Below are 13112 nucleotides of genomic sequence, written 5' to 3' on the forward strand. Positions count from 1 at the left end.
GCTCCGGTTTACGCCCGGATCCCGTTGCTTCTTGTAATGATTTCTTTCAGATAACCTTTCTTTTATTAGACTCGTGGCTGCCTCTCGAAATTTCTTCTACAAGCCAATTTTGCTCCCGTTTAACCTCACTCACCATAGCTTTACCCTGGACTCGGAAACCTCACCTCCGCTATCGCATTCGGTTTTCAACTCGACCAACACTGCAACAGCACGGGCAATCACATGGCAGCACCACTAAGGACCTTCCAGGGTAGGTAATCCATGGGTCCCACGAGTTCTCAGGCACCTCTGGCTTCTGACAGGCTGAGGTACGAGCTGGAATCTAAGCGATCACGCCAAGCCGGACGTAAACCGGCCTTTACATGTGCCCTGACTCTAGGGTGGCATCTCTTCAACCAAACATCATGCAACCCCAAAGTCATGCCGTCTTCAACTGGTGGATTTTATGCTGAGCAATTTGGCTTGCATCGATATCTCTAGATTTATTACCCGACATCCATTTACTACTTGCCGCTTACTGAAGATGAACCCATCGGTATGGTTACAGTTATCAATCTCATCTGTGCTACAAGGATGGAATGGCACGGTTTAACGAGGGCACACAAAGAACAAGAAAAAAAAAATGGACCAGAAGATTCGTTACAAGACTCTATATTTTCATTACACTCATTTACGCTAAGTACATTTAGACGCGCTCATCAAACGCCAGTCCTTTACCCAATGCTGCAGGTGCAGCAACGGCCCGATTCGGACGGATCTTGTTGCCGACGTCTTGCCTCTAAGCAGTATCCAAAACGATAACCTCTGCATCGGCGCTTCCAATGCTCTCCACCGACAGCTTGTCGCCGGCGTTGACACCCTCAATAAAGGCGCCGTCGCCCTCCGAAAGCTCGGCATCCTCCCGACCGTCAAGTCGGATCTTGGCGTTTCCTCCCTTGGTCATGGGCAAGTGCACATAGACCTTTCTCTTTGTCTCCTGGGTGGCCCCTCCTCCAACTGTCCACTCAAAGGTCTTGCTGGGCTCGATGATGCCGGCAGACATGACAAAGTCGGCGTGGATGGGGATGGTGTCGGGGAGGACGGCCTCGGCGTCCTTCTCCTGCTGGGCAGTTGCCTCTTCGCCTCCCTTGAGAGGGCTCAGGATGTTGACGAAACCGAGTCTCTTTGACTCCTCACTAAAGTGGCGGGTGTGGTATCGGGGGGTCAGGCCACGCTTCCAGGGGATGGCCCAGATCTGGAGGAAGTGAACGGTGTCTGACTTGTGCTCGTTCATTTCCGAGTGGGCAATACCAGTTCCTCCAGTGGTGAACTGAACATCGCCGCGGTGCATGCGATAAAACTTGTCCGACTGGCCTCCCTCTTTGCCCTTGGCAAGCATTGAGTCTCGGTGTGTAAGCTCTCCACCGAGGATGTAGCTGAAGATCTCAAAGTCGCGATGAGGATGCGTGGGGAAACCCGAGTTGGCCTTGACCCGGTCCTCGTTCAGGACGCGGAGAGAACCAAAGTGAGAGAATCTCGGGTCATACCAGTCGGCGAAGGAGAAGCTGTGGTATGTGTTGAGCCAGCCATGGTCGGAGTGACCCCTGGTGCTGGAGCGGTGGGGGGTGATCTTGGCTTGACGGAGAGACTTGGACATGTTCTTTGCGGCGTTGATCATTTGATTCTCAGAAAGAGTTGTGTTTGTCGAGGTGCTTGGGTAAATAATGTTTGTTGTGAGTTGCTTGATGCTTGAGAGGTAGTTTGCTGGTGAGTAGATGATGATGAGGATGGAAATTGTAGCGACGAAAACCGCAACCAACGGACTGAAGCGAGACATATATAGACGATTTGGACGAACTCTCGAGAACGTGCCTGCAGGAGAATGAGTTCAATTCACGATGATTGCCAACGCTGACGAGATATAGCTAAAGCATGTCGGCAGTCTAATCGACTTTGTCATTATTGTTCATCCTGCGTAAGCAGGCCTCGGATTGGTCAATTCGAGATCTTGGGAAGGTGTGGGGTAGGAATTTGGGTGATTACTCAAGCTGACAAAAAACGACAAAGCGAAAGATTTGCTATCGAAACGATCACGTGATGCAGATCAGCGAATCCGAGTTCTTTGAGATGCACACGCAGCTGAAAGATGGGAGACTTGGTTGGCCAGCGTCAACTCTAATGCAGAGTCGTCAATGAACAGCGAACCAAACGTCTAAATTAGGGCTTTGAACAGAGCTTATTGAAATTATGTAAGTATTCTTCATATGCTATTTTACCTCCCTCCCTCCCTATTCTGCTTAGGTATGATCTGTAGCCCAAGCCAAAGTGGGTTGGTGATTGGTTGAGCATGTGATCCTCCCAGCACTCCTCAGAGCTCATGTCTCAGCGCCATCAGGTGGCTAAAAGTCAATTCGATGCTTTGACGCGGCGCACAGAGCATCATGAAATATTTTAATAAAGCCATGACGTGAGGCAGGTTCTACGCGACACGCGACCCTCTTAAACCCCAAGATCAAGAGGCTGGCTTCGAAAGTTGAAGGCGACGGTGGCCCAAGCCAACCATGCGACCAACGGAACTCCTTGATCATCTCGTCCAGCCACCACTTCCGTCTCACTATCCTAGGAGTCATCGAGGGGAAGAAACGTCAGGGTCATATACTATCTGGCCCGTTTGTACGGTCACCAATCGGCACACGACCCAAAGACCTGGGTGACCCGAAACGCGACCTGACCTTGTTTGAGCATCATGACGCAGAAGCCCGCCGCCTTGCGCAGCCAGATCCCAGACCTGAGCCTTGTCGTCCCCAGCCTCTTGGGAGCTGAGACGATGCCATCAGAGTCCCGACCAGCATCATCCCAGTCTATTTTCCCTTGATCTTGGGCTCAAGGTCGCGCGTACCTTGCATGAGGAGGCCGGCGTGCAGAGAGTTGCGGTTCGCGCCCTTGCATGTAAGTGGGTTTGTTGACGATCATGGAGCTTGGAGTTGGGCAGGCTGTGTTAGCCCCGAAGAACTCCTAGATGCCTTGTCACGGGGAACTTGAATTTCAGCCCAATTAGTGATTGAACAGTTTTTTTCTTGGCCGAGATATTGAGCTTTGATGAACATGTGAGCGCCATATCGTGTTCCACCCAACCTTCTATTGCCAGCCCTCTATTGCCGACTCAAAATTATCACCATTAACGTTGCATGTCCGGAGCAACACAGAGATAAAACCCCTGAAAAAATCGCAACTGTGAAATGCCTCACACTCGGCGATGATGCTGTCCTCTATTGATAGGGGGTTGCGTTGAAGCCAATATCTAAAAATGAAGGTGTTGCCGAAGAGGTGGTTGGTATATGTCTCAACCCCCTGCAACCCAACACCCAAGCTTTTCACCAAGGAGGGAGCGCTTGTCTGTTAGCCCGTCAATCGGGTCCCTTGCTTTTCGGGGCAACCTGAGCTGGAGCCAGGGCTAGAAGCTCCAGGAAAAAATTACAGGGCGAAATGGAGCCAAGGTTGCCTGCACTCGTTGTCGGTGTCACACACGTGTCACCTCTGTGAAAGGTCGGAATCTTGCTGCGAGGTGGTTATCACATGCGGGATGTGGTTAAGCGAGCAAATAATTTGTTGGTGCAGCTGCTGTGAGCTACAAACAGCTTCATTGCAGAGGAACAACAAAGATATTAAAGCAGCTAGCAGATATTACAATAATAGCCAGCGAATAAATGCACACGACAATTTGCAGTGACTCCCGTTCTCTCCAGTGTCTCTCAAGATAGATGGTGGGACGGCTCAGGCGTAATGGATGGGGACCGTCTTGAAGCTCCCGGCGGCCCGGTCGAGCTTGTCCCGTTCAGGCTTAGCGGCACTTAAACGCTCGCCTTACCGGGTGACAACTCAGCAGTGCAAGGTAAGGTGCTACCGTACGAACCTAAGCATCGTCCGAGCCCGACGAAAAGAATTCTCTCTTCTTCATCTCAATTTTCCCTCTTCTTTTTGTCTTTTCGAGAGAAAGGAGCAGACTGAGATCTCTCATCTCAAAGGCATCCGTGCTTCGCAGCTGGTTTTTGCGCTCTCGTCGTAAGTCATCGGTTCCTTGCTTTCTCACTCTGACCAGGATCGTCCACCCCCCACCCAAAACTAAAACCGTCCCCCAGGCCGTCATTGGTGGGGTGTCGGTGGCTGGTGATGGCCTCCCAAGTTCCCAACCTCTCTCTTCGTAACCCAGCCTCGCGCCAAAGATCCCTCATAGTCCAACCATATCCCATTCTTCTCTAGTTTCTTACCATGCTGTCTCTCTTCGCCATCTTTTCCGTGCAACCAATTGGTCGACTTGAGCGCGTGTGTGTGAGTGGAGTGGCAGTTGGCTAACATCCCTCCCAACTTGATCAGAATGAATTCGCAAAACTTCAACATCGACCTTCCTGAAGCTCGTCGTATGTAACCGTCCTTCACACACCATCACCTGCACAATCCGCACTTACCACCTTTACCTGCATCCTCACAGACACCATCACTGCCTACACCATCACCCGCACTACACCAACTACACTTAACTGGCCTCGTCTGTCGGTTTCACTGACGGGTGCGCCCACATAGGTCAAGGCCCGCCGAAGCTGTCTCCTGCGCAGACTCCTGGCGACGACGACGATCAGTCCTCTCAGCCGATCCTGCGGCCATACTATGATCTTAGGCACCGTCCGGGACAACCCTCGACCAACACCAACCGTTCATCAATATCGACACAGCCCGCTGGTCTCTTCTTCGCCCCCTCGCCTCCTTCATTAGGAACAAAGGTTTCGGCATCAACAGCTGAGATCTACGGTCCCGAGCGACTCTTCGGCTCAGCCCTGCCTGGAGCGTTTGCGGCCCCTACACCGCCGACACAGACACAGCGCACAGTTCCTCCCGGCGCCGTTCGCTTCGACGAGGCGCAATTAACCATGTTCGCCGCCCAGAGCGATCCTCGCATGGAGAGCATTAAGGACGAGCTCACCATTGCCGCTGGAAAGGTCACACCTGGTGTCGATGACACGCCCTACATTCAATATGCTTTGGATGCCCTCACTCGCGAACGAGGCGGCCCCGCGGCCGTCCACTTCCCATCCGGCTCATCAAACGACTTTTACGATGAGGACGAAGACTACCCGCAACCTGAAAGAATGCCTGAAAATATGGGATATCCCGCCTTGCCGGTCCCGCAGCCCGCCTACGTCGAGGACCGACTCCCAGAGCCGGTTGAGACACGGGCGCCTCTCCTGGAGGAGAGCCCCGGCACCGTGGTCCACCATGATGTGCCGTCCACGCCCGAGGAAACACCAACAACACCCTCTAGCCCGCCCTCCGAGCCTGATCAATATGTTCAGCGCGAAAAGCAGAGGCCCAGATCTATCCCAATTGACCGAGCCCATCCTGCTCTCGACTACAAGCCCGCCATCCTCCGCCCAATCTCCATGATCATCTTGGTGCTGCTGTGCCTGCTCATGATTGCCGCCCTCATCTTCTGCGCCGTTTACTCTGCGAAGGACTCTGGATTCACCCCCTACCCCGGAAGCATCTACAGCGGTCAATATTTCTTGTTCCGCATCTTGCCCCAAATCTTCTCGGCCATCATACTCCTTTACGCGCAAGCCGTCGTCTCAGCTTCGATGCGCATGCTCCCATTCACGGCCATGGCCGATGCGGAGCCCAGCGTCCGATATCTGGCGCTGTTCCGAAGACTGTACCCCAAGACCTTCCTACTGCCCTCATTTACGGGCCCTTGGCAGTTTCAGCTGTTCAGCGTCTGCACCTGGCTTGCCAACTTTACCATTCCTCTCATGAGCACTGCTTTCACGTGCATCTATAAGGATCAAGATTGGATCTGGGCTGCAGTGCAGGGCGTTGTCTGGACCCTTGTCACTCTGTACATCTTGCTATTGGTGGCCACCATCATCTTGATGATGTTCTGGCTCAACAAGTGGACGGGACTCATGTGGGATGTCCGCTCGCTGGGCCATCTCCTCCCTCTATTGAGCCAGAGCAACACAACTCAGAGCTATGAGGGTGTTGATGTCGTTCAGCGAAGCACCCTCTTCCAGGCTCAGCTTCGAGACCGACATCTCGACAGACTTGGATACTGGCAGATGGATGGCCAGGGCGGTGGCATGTGGTACGGCATCGGATGCGTGGGTGAGGATGCGCAGGCTGGAAGGGCATCGTATAGCGTCCTGCCCAAGAAGGCCAGCTACAACATTTCACCTGCATCGTCCCGCGATGACCTGGAGGCCGAGGCCCGTTATGCCCACTACCGGTACCTGCCTATCGCCCTGCGCACTCCTGTCATTCTAGGCTCGGTTGCCTTCATGACACTTGTCATTGTGGCCATTCTCGTCGTCTCCTTTTTGCCTGAGACCAGACTGGACCAGGGATACTTCCCTCATCTCACTGCACGACCTGGAAGCGGAGCCTTCTCGGCCGCCAACTTTGTCTACGCATTTATCCCCTCCGTCCTGGGCATGTTTATGTTTCTGCTTTCCAGAGCCTGGACCATGCGCTGCGTGTCCACCAGCCCTGGGCGGATCTATCCAAGCCTGCTGGCGCCATCGCCTCGAGGTCTCTCCTCGCTGACTACCCCGTGTGCCTCCCTATTCAGTGCACCTTGAAGGCCCTTCGAAACGGCCACTGGCGAGTCGCCGTTACCTCTCTGATGTCTGTCCTCTTCATCTTTATCCCCATCCTCGCTGGCGGCCTCTTCATGGCCCTCACCAACTTCCGCGGACAGGTCAAGATGTTCCCCAACATGCCTGTCTTTGGCGTTCTACTCGCCTTCCTATTCCTCTACCTCGGCACCCTGTCTCTCATGCTGCCGGGCCGCCAGGCCCTCCGCATACCACACCCCGTTGACTGCCTCGCCGAGCTCATCGCCCTTTGCACCGCCGATGAGACCGTCCATGACTCAGCCTTCTTGGCCGTCCAGGACACGGCAGACCTCGAGGCCCGGCTCGGCCTTGACCGCGCCGACTCTCGTGAGCAGTCACATTGGTTCTTCGGCGTCGCCGCAGGCCGCGATGAGCGACGGCTGAGCGTCCGACCCATGAAGAAATTTACGGAGAAGAGATCGAGATCCACGAGATCCACGCGATGATGCTGATATATGCATGATCATGATATGATGCTGTAATGTGTTACACCGAAGTAATGCTGCGACTGAAAGTTATTTGACGACACGAAATGGGAGGTGTAATATGGTTGCTGTTTTGGTTTTACCTTGCGCGTGTTTTTGGTTGTTTGTTTTTCTGAGCGTTGCTTTATTCACGTTGCATTGTTTTGGCGTTTGGCAAAGAAGGGAAAGGAAGGGTTCACACGTTGATTTATCTGGCCTTATGTATGTCGACGATTGTATGTCTGACTTTGCGGGTTTGTTTTTCTCTGCTTGCAAGGAAAGGGATGATGACGAACTGGAATGTCAATGTTGTTATTACTGCCGAGTTGGGCAGCAAAGATTTTGTCCTCGGGGAAAAGTTATGATGAGTAGTTGGCAAGGGGTGGCTGGATAAGAGCTAGACGAGCAAGAAGAAATGAGATATGATGGATGTTTTGATCCAATACAAGCCTCTGTGTGGTTGGCAACAAGTTCGCTTCCGTATCGCGTGACACTCGAATCCTGCTTCGAGGTGAGTGATAAGAGCTGAGTTATTATTATGGTTGCAAGCTTCTGTGTGGTTGGGTGAGACACTGACAACCGTATGAAGGCATTCATAAACAAACAAGGAGGAGCACATGACATTGACAGAAGAACAAATTGAATTTGTTGAACGTCATCCTGGAACTATCTCGGCAACTAAAACTGGGCAGAAGCTCAAAAAAAAACAAAAGCCTAGCCCTTGTGATATCGTACAGAGCTCCGCGCCAGGAATGCTCTCTCATCAAAGCCTTCTCATCCCTTCACAACGGCGTCTCCCACGCCCATTGTTTTGCAATCCAATGGCCCCCAACTGTCTCAATCCTTCTTCGTGGCATGTGAAATGTTATAGCTCATCAGAGCTAAACCCAAGAAAAAAACAAAGAAAAATAAACAAAGGGGCGGCTTCCTCGCCGCTTCTCATCACCCGATTTGGGTGGTTTCCGGAACTCCTTGCTAGCTTTCCATTTTGGCGTTGCTTCTTATACAGAGGTCATTGTATTTAGTAGAAATGGTCGTCGCGTCTGATAACGTCTTACAACATGGTGGAAATATTCGATTCCACTCAAACTCGTGACAGAAAAGAAAAAAGAAAAAAAAGTATGGTGCTGTTGTGCCGTTGGTTGGGTCGTCGAGACAATGTAGTTGGTATCAAGAAAAACAAAGAAACATGACAATAAAAAAGAAAGGGCGGAATGTCATCCTCTGCTGCGTCGTCCTAGCATCCGCCCAATCACGTCGCCTCCTTGACGTTTACGCGGTGATGATGGTGCTGTCCGGTGACCAGTCTTCCGTTGGTCACTCGCGGATCGACGGTGGAACCAGAACGAACGGCCTCCATGAGATTCCGATTCGGAATCTGAATCATCATACTCGAATACCGAGTGGGGCTCGGCGTCGGCCTCCGGCTGTGGCTCTGGCGGAAGCGGCCGGAGGCAAGGGACCGATGTCTTTGTGTGCATGAGGGGAGCTGTATGCAGAGCATCTGCCAGGACGAGATGCGGAGCGGAGTGGCTTGCCCGTGCTTCAGTAAAAGACTCGGTCTCTGCGGGTGTTGAAATCCGAATCTCTAGAGACGTCGTCGGGCGATGCGCCTTTGGTGTGGCGGACCGGGACAGATTCGTCTGGTGGCATGGGTCTGGAGAAGTCGAGAAGTGGGCAACAAGCGGTGAGTTTTGCAGCGACCGGAAAGGGCACACATCGTCGTCTGGACGAGGGGGTCGCTGTGGTTTTTCTTTTGTTGATCGCGAGCATTGCCACGAGGGCACAAGCGATGTGCTCCGGGGTGGGAGTGGAAGCGGCTTCGGGAAGGGCGAGTAGGTCGCCGCCGGCTTTCGGTTTCGGGGCCGAGGGCTGTCAGGGAGGGGCCATGCGGGGACGCGGCGCTCCTCTGCTTGCCTTCGTCTCTGCTGGGGGGAGGGTATCAATGCTGGATACTGCTTTCGAGGATGAAGCTCGAGGTTGTCCGTCTTGCTGGGAAGCCAGAAGCTGTCCCATAGCTCGGCGGCGTGGGCATGGTACTGGTAGTCGTCGTCCAGAGAGACTTCCGAGTCGGTCGGATCATCGATCAGACCCGGGGCAGAGGCGTCGGACCCCAGGGAGGCCCGGTCGTTGGAGAAGCGATCTCGTCCATACTGCGAGAGGCGTTCGGGATACTGAGGATACGAGTAATTGGTGACAGGATAGTATTTGGAAACGAGCTTGAGGTCAGCTAGCTTGCTAGAGCGCTCCATGGTGGATCGTCAGACTGGCAGCATGAAATTAACTTGCAACAATATTGGTATCAGAGTGAACATCCCAGGGATACGGACGGGCATGATATACAAATAAATGGACGAGCAGGACTGTCAAAAGACGTTTGAGACATGGCCGTGGAGCCACCACACCCACTCGAGGCGTTGCATGTGTCTGTGTTGATCAAGCATCCCCCTTGAGCTGGAGGGGCATTCCTGCATGGAGGGGGCGACTAAGCCCGGCCATCCCTCCCGTCAGACACCGTCAGATGCTGTCAGACAGCTCCGGTATTTGCGTCTTGTCCAAGGGCTTGGGCCTCTAGGCCCTGGTATGCAGCCGCGATTCGTCCCTTGCGTCTTGCTTCCGGCTGTCAAATTTTTTCCCATCTTGCAGCACAGTCGGACGAGTCTTCTGCAGCTTCATGTCTCTTTGCTTTGCTGCGATTGCTGTGGCCTGTTTGACAGGTGACGCCAAGTCCCGTGGACATGCAGCTCCCGCAGGAAGAAGCAATGTGAGATAATGGTTCGGATAGGTGAATTGGCTCTGTCCGCGAAAAGGAAGCATATTGAGAGACGCGGCGGGGGAATGACCATACTCGAAGAAACAAGCAAAAGGGCTCGGGGACACACGCAACTGCACTTGACTCGCGCGTGTGCTAGCACTGAGGGTCTTCTGGGAGGCAATGGTATGGTCTGCTGGCATCCAGACGGCCTCGAGTAGCGCTGGCTCCGTCCTGCTCAGCAGTTCCCTTACGGCCAGACTCGCTAGCGTCTCCATCCAACCAGCCGTCGCGACATCTCGTCGGATTGAATCAGCTCGTTCCCAAGTGATCGGATCCATAGCCCCAGGTCGAGACACCCAAGGCCAACGGGACTCATTCTCTGGGGAATGACGCCGAGTTAGCCAGCGATCAGCGACGAGGCTGGCACACGCAAGGCTCCTAATCAGCGACACCCCGAGCGGTTGACTCTCGAGTTGGTGGCAGGGACCGTGGTCTCCCCGAGACGAGTTGCTCGCACGGGCTGCCGCCGTGCCATGTCGTCAATGCCGTCACGGCCGGTGGTGAACACGGGCGGGGATACAGTCGGGCCCTCTCGAAAGCTGAAGATGCTCGGTCGGCCGGACTCTGAGCGAGGCATTGAGCCCCGGGTTCAATGCCAACCCTGACCAGCTTGGCCACGGGTAGAGCTCGCCGACGCTGGTACGGCAGCTGCCGACTACCTCGAGTGTCAAGACATCCTCCCTGCTTGGCGCAACCTCGAGACAGGAGAACTGCGTGGCCTCTGGGTGGAGGCGTGAGACACTGTCTTTGATAACATGGACTGCATGTGCAAGGCGCTGAGCAGGTAAATATTGTGGACTTTTTTCCGCGGCAACGCTCTTGGTGGGTGGGAGAAAATGTTCGTTCTCTAGGTCCCATTAGCCGGCGACTCCGCACGACTCTGTACGCGGAAAAGAGGCTCGGATTGTAAGCATCATGGTATTCAGAAAAGGGAAGCAATGTTTTGGTGAGTGTTTGGCGAGGTATGTGGTTGTAGGAGGAGAGTTTGCAGCTCACGATAGGCAAGGAGAGGTCCGAGCACTTGACGGCAGCTGCAAGCTTGGCTCAAAGAGGTAGGGTAGCATCGCCCTGCGTGTTCCTTTGCTGTCGGCTTGACCAACGAACATGCAAAAATATGACAAGTGCCGGATGGATCTGACCATTCATCCCTGGCTTGGATCGGATCTCAAGTTGGGCTTGTCAACTGTCAGCTTCATGACTACGCATCAGCTGGCAGATCTATGTTGCTAGCACATAGGCTGACGCAAGACGCAGGGTACCATCCATCTCTCAACAGCTTCCTCTTCTCCCTTGACATGGATAGCTTTCCCCGCATCCGACTGTTTACACCACGAACCTGAGCTCCGTGCGTCTGCCGATGAGGCGTCGAGTCCCTTGCTCAGCCGTCGGAAGCAGGCTTGGAGACTTTGGACCGTTCTGGGCAGTTCCGGGCCCCTCGCCTCAACGTTTTGGGCTGCGCGTGTCTCGAAGATCTGTGACAGGTCTTCAACTTCGATGCCAGGGCCAGGGGCTTGCAGCACTTGGCAGGTCAATCACAAGCTTCCCGCGGATCCTTCATCAGCGATCGTGGGAGCCTCGTCCTGCCCTTGCACCACAGGCGGGGTATCAGCCGTGACGTCAAAGCCTCTGTGTGACAGTTGAGGAGCGGAATGACGATGGCGCTCCACGGAGGCAGTTCGTGGCTATCTGGTTGCGCATCGTGTATCGCGTATCACATAGTTGGGATCGGGTAACTGGCACATGGCCGTTTCATGATCGGCATCTTGTCTGCGACCCGGCTGGGGTTGAAGCGTGCTGGCATCGTGCAGTGTGTAGCCATCAGATCCATCCATCGCGGGGAAGAGGGCACGTTGCCGGGTCGAGATCTTGAGGGCTAGCCCTGAGGCTTGCCTTTGAGCGTCCAATCCTATTTGTGGTATTTTCTCGTGGTCTGGTACGTGCCTCTGATCGGATTTGCCGTGGAGGGCAGGACCCTATCGAAATCTTGCCCTGACGAGGCCTCTCAGATGCCAATATCAGGGGACTTTCAGGGTGCGGCGACCTCAACCGTCTCCCTGCCACGTTGCACACAAACGGTTTGCGCCATGGCCCTCCCGTCGATCGCCATTAGGCGACCATCTTGGACGTACCTACCAATATGCCGAATGTAGTAGCTTGACCAGCGTCTCTGCCGGAGTAACTTGTCCACCCTTGACCTTTATTAGGAGACATTTGCCAGGGAGGATGATTATGGTGTAGCTAGAACCTTAAATCACGGCCCAAGGCGCTCTCCCTATGATTTTTAACATGACGCACCCGATGAAATGATTGAGGATGGTAGTTTGAACCTGTATGTGGAAATTTGGTGTTCTGGTAGGTGAATTGGCACCCGTTTAGCACTGATCTCAGCCCGTCAGCTTGTGTTCATGTGTAGAGCAAAGTTTTGGTCGATCTCATGGTGCCTCAACCGACCCACGACCTTTGAGCACAGAATCTGAGCCACAACACACTCATTTTTAGAAATTCAATGCAATCCTGCCATCCATAGAGCATCCAGCCTGTTAAGGAGCAGATGACGACCTATCGATATCGAAATAGCTCCAAAGTAGACAGCATCCATTCATTGCACGGCTTCTTACTTGGACAAAAGTAACATCTCTATTGAGGCGGACAGTTTGCAAAGACAAAGGGTTGTGCAAGAGGCAAACTTGATACTATCATGTTTAAAAACATGAACATGCAATTTGCATAACTCAGTAAGTCATAGGGACTCAGCATAATCACATCAACATTTACCCATGCTGGCCTGACAAAAGCATTGGATGTTCCGCGAGCAGCGGCACGTGCTCCGGCGACAAAACCACTCGCTGGGATGGCCCCGTGTTTCATTCGCTTCTCTCGCGTGTCCGAAACACCTCACAGTATCTGTAAATCAGCCACAGGGGAAGTCCTCCAGCTTCCACCTGGCAGCTAAGATTTGACCCGCGAGATCCCTGTCTTCAAACCGCGTTTTGCCAGGACCGGAAATGTGCAATATCGACGATGCTCAAAGGATCAAGGGTCCCCCCCAGCATTATGCGAGATACCCGCGGGGCGGCTGTCAGGGACATTAGAAAAAACGAGTACGCATGACCAGGGCCTGGGCGATGGGCGTCTAGAAAATCGCCTGAGAGTCGATGCTTGAGTGACGCGACCTGATATTTGGTGGTTGCG

The 13112-nt window shown here is 53.6% G+C and overlaps 3 protein-coding genes across 3 annotated transcripts; 1 reads left to right on the forward strand and 2 right to left on the reverse strand.

Annotated features, from left to right (window-relative positions):
• Positions 1–778: 778 nt before the first annotated feature.
• MRS44_004774 (uncharacterized protein) lies at positions 779–1657 on the reverse strand (the record flags this gene model as incomplete). Its single annotated transcript, XM_046268775.2, has 1 exon — positions 779–1657. The coding sequence occupies one exon, from the start codon at positions 1655–1657 to the stop codon at positions 779–781; it is 879 nt and encodes a 292-aa protein (XP_046136082.2).
• A 2697-nt stretch (positions 1658–4354) lies between these two features.
• On the forward strand, positions 4355–7087 carry MRS44_004775 (uncharacterized protein; the record flags this gene model as incomplete). Its single annotated transcript, XM_065622331.1, has 4 exons — positions 4355–4397; positions 4469–4525; positions 4567–6449; positions 6512–7087. 4 exons carry the CDS (start codon positions 4355–4357, stop codon positions 7085–7087), a joined length of 2559 nt encoding a protein of 852 aa, XP_065478403.1.
• A 1235-nt stretch (positions 7088–8322) lies between these two features.
• On the reverse strand, positions 8323–9357 carry MRS44_004776 (uncharacterized protein; the record flags this gene model as incomplete). The annotated part of the gene is made up of 1 exon (XM_046268774.2): positions 8323–9357. The coding sequence occupies one exon, from the start codon at positions 9355–9357 to the stop codon at positions 8323–8325; it is 1035 nt and encodes a 344-aa protein (XP_046136080.1).
• Between the last annotated feature and the right edge of the window lie 3755 nt (positions 9358–13112).

The sequence above is a fragment of the Fusarium solani genome, assembly GCF_023522795.1.
Source record: "Fusarium solani strain SB1 chromosome Unknown bctg00000002, whole genome shotgun sequence".
Taxonomy (NCBI): domain Eukaryota; kingdom Fungi; phylum Ascomycota; class Sordariomycetes; order Hypocreales; family Nectriaceae; genus Fusarium; species Fusarium solani.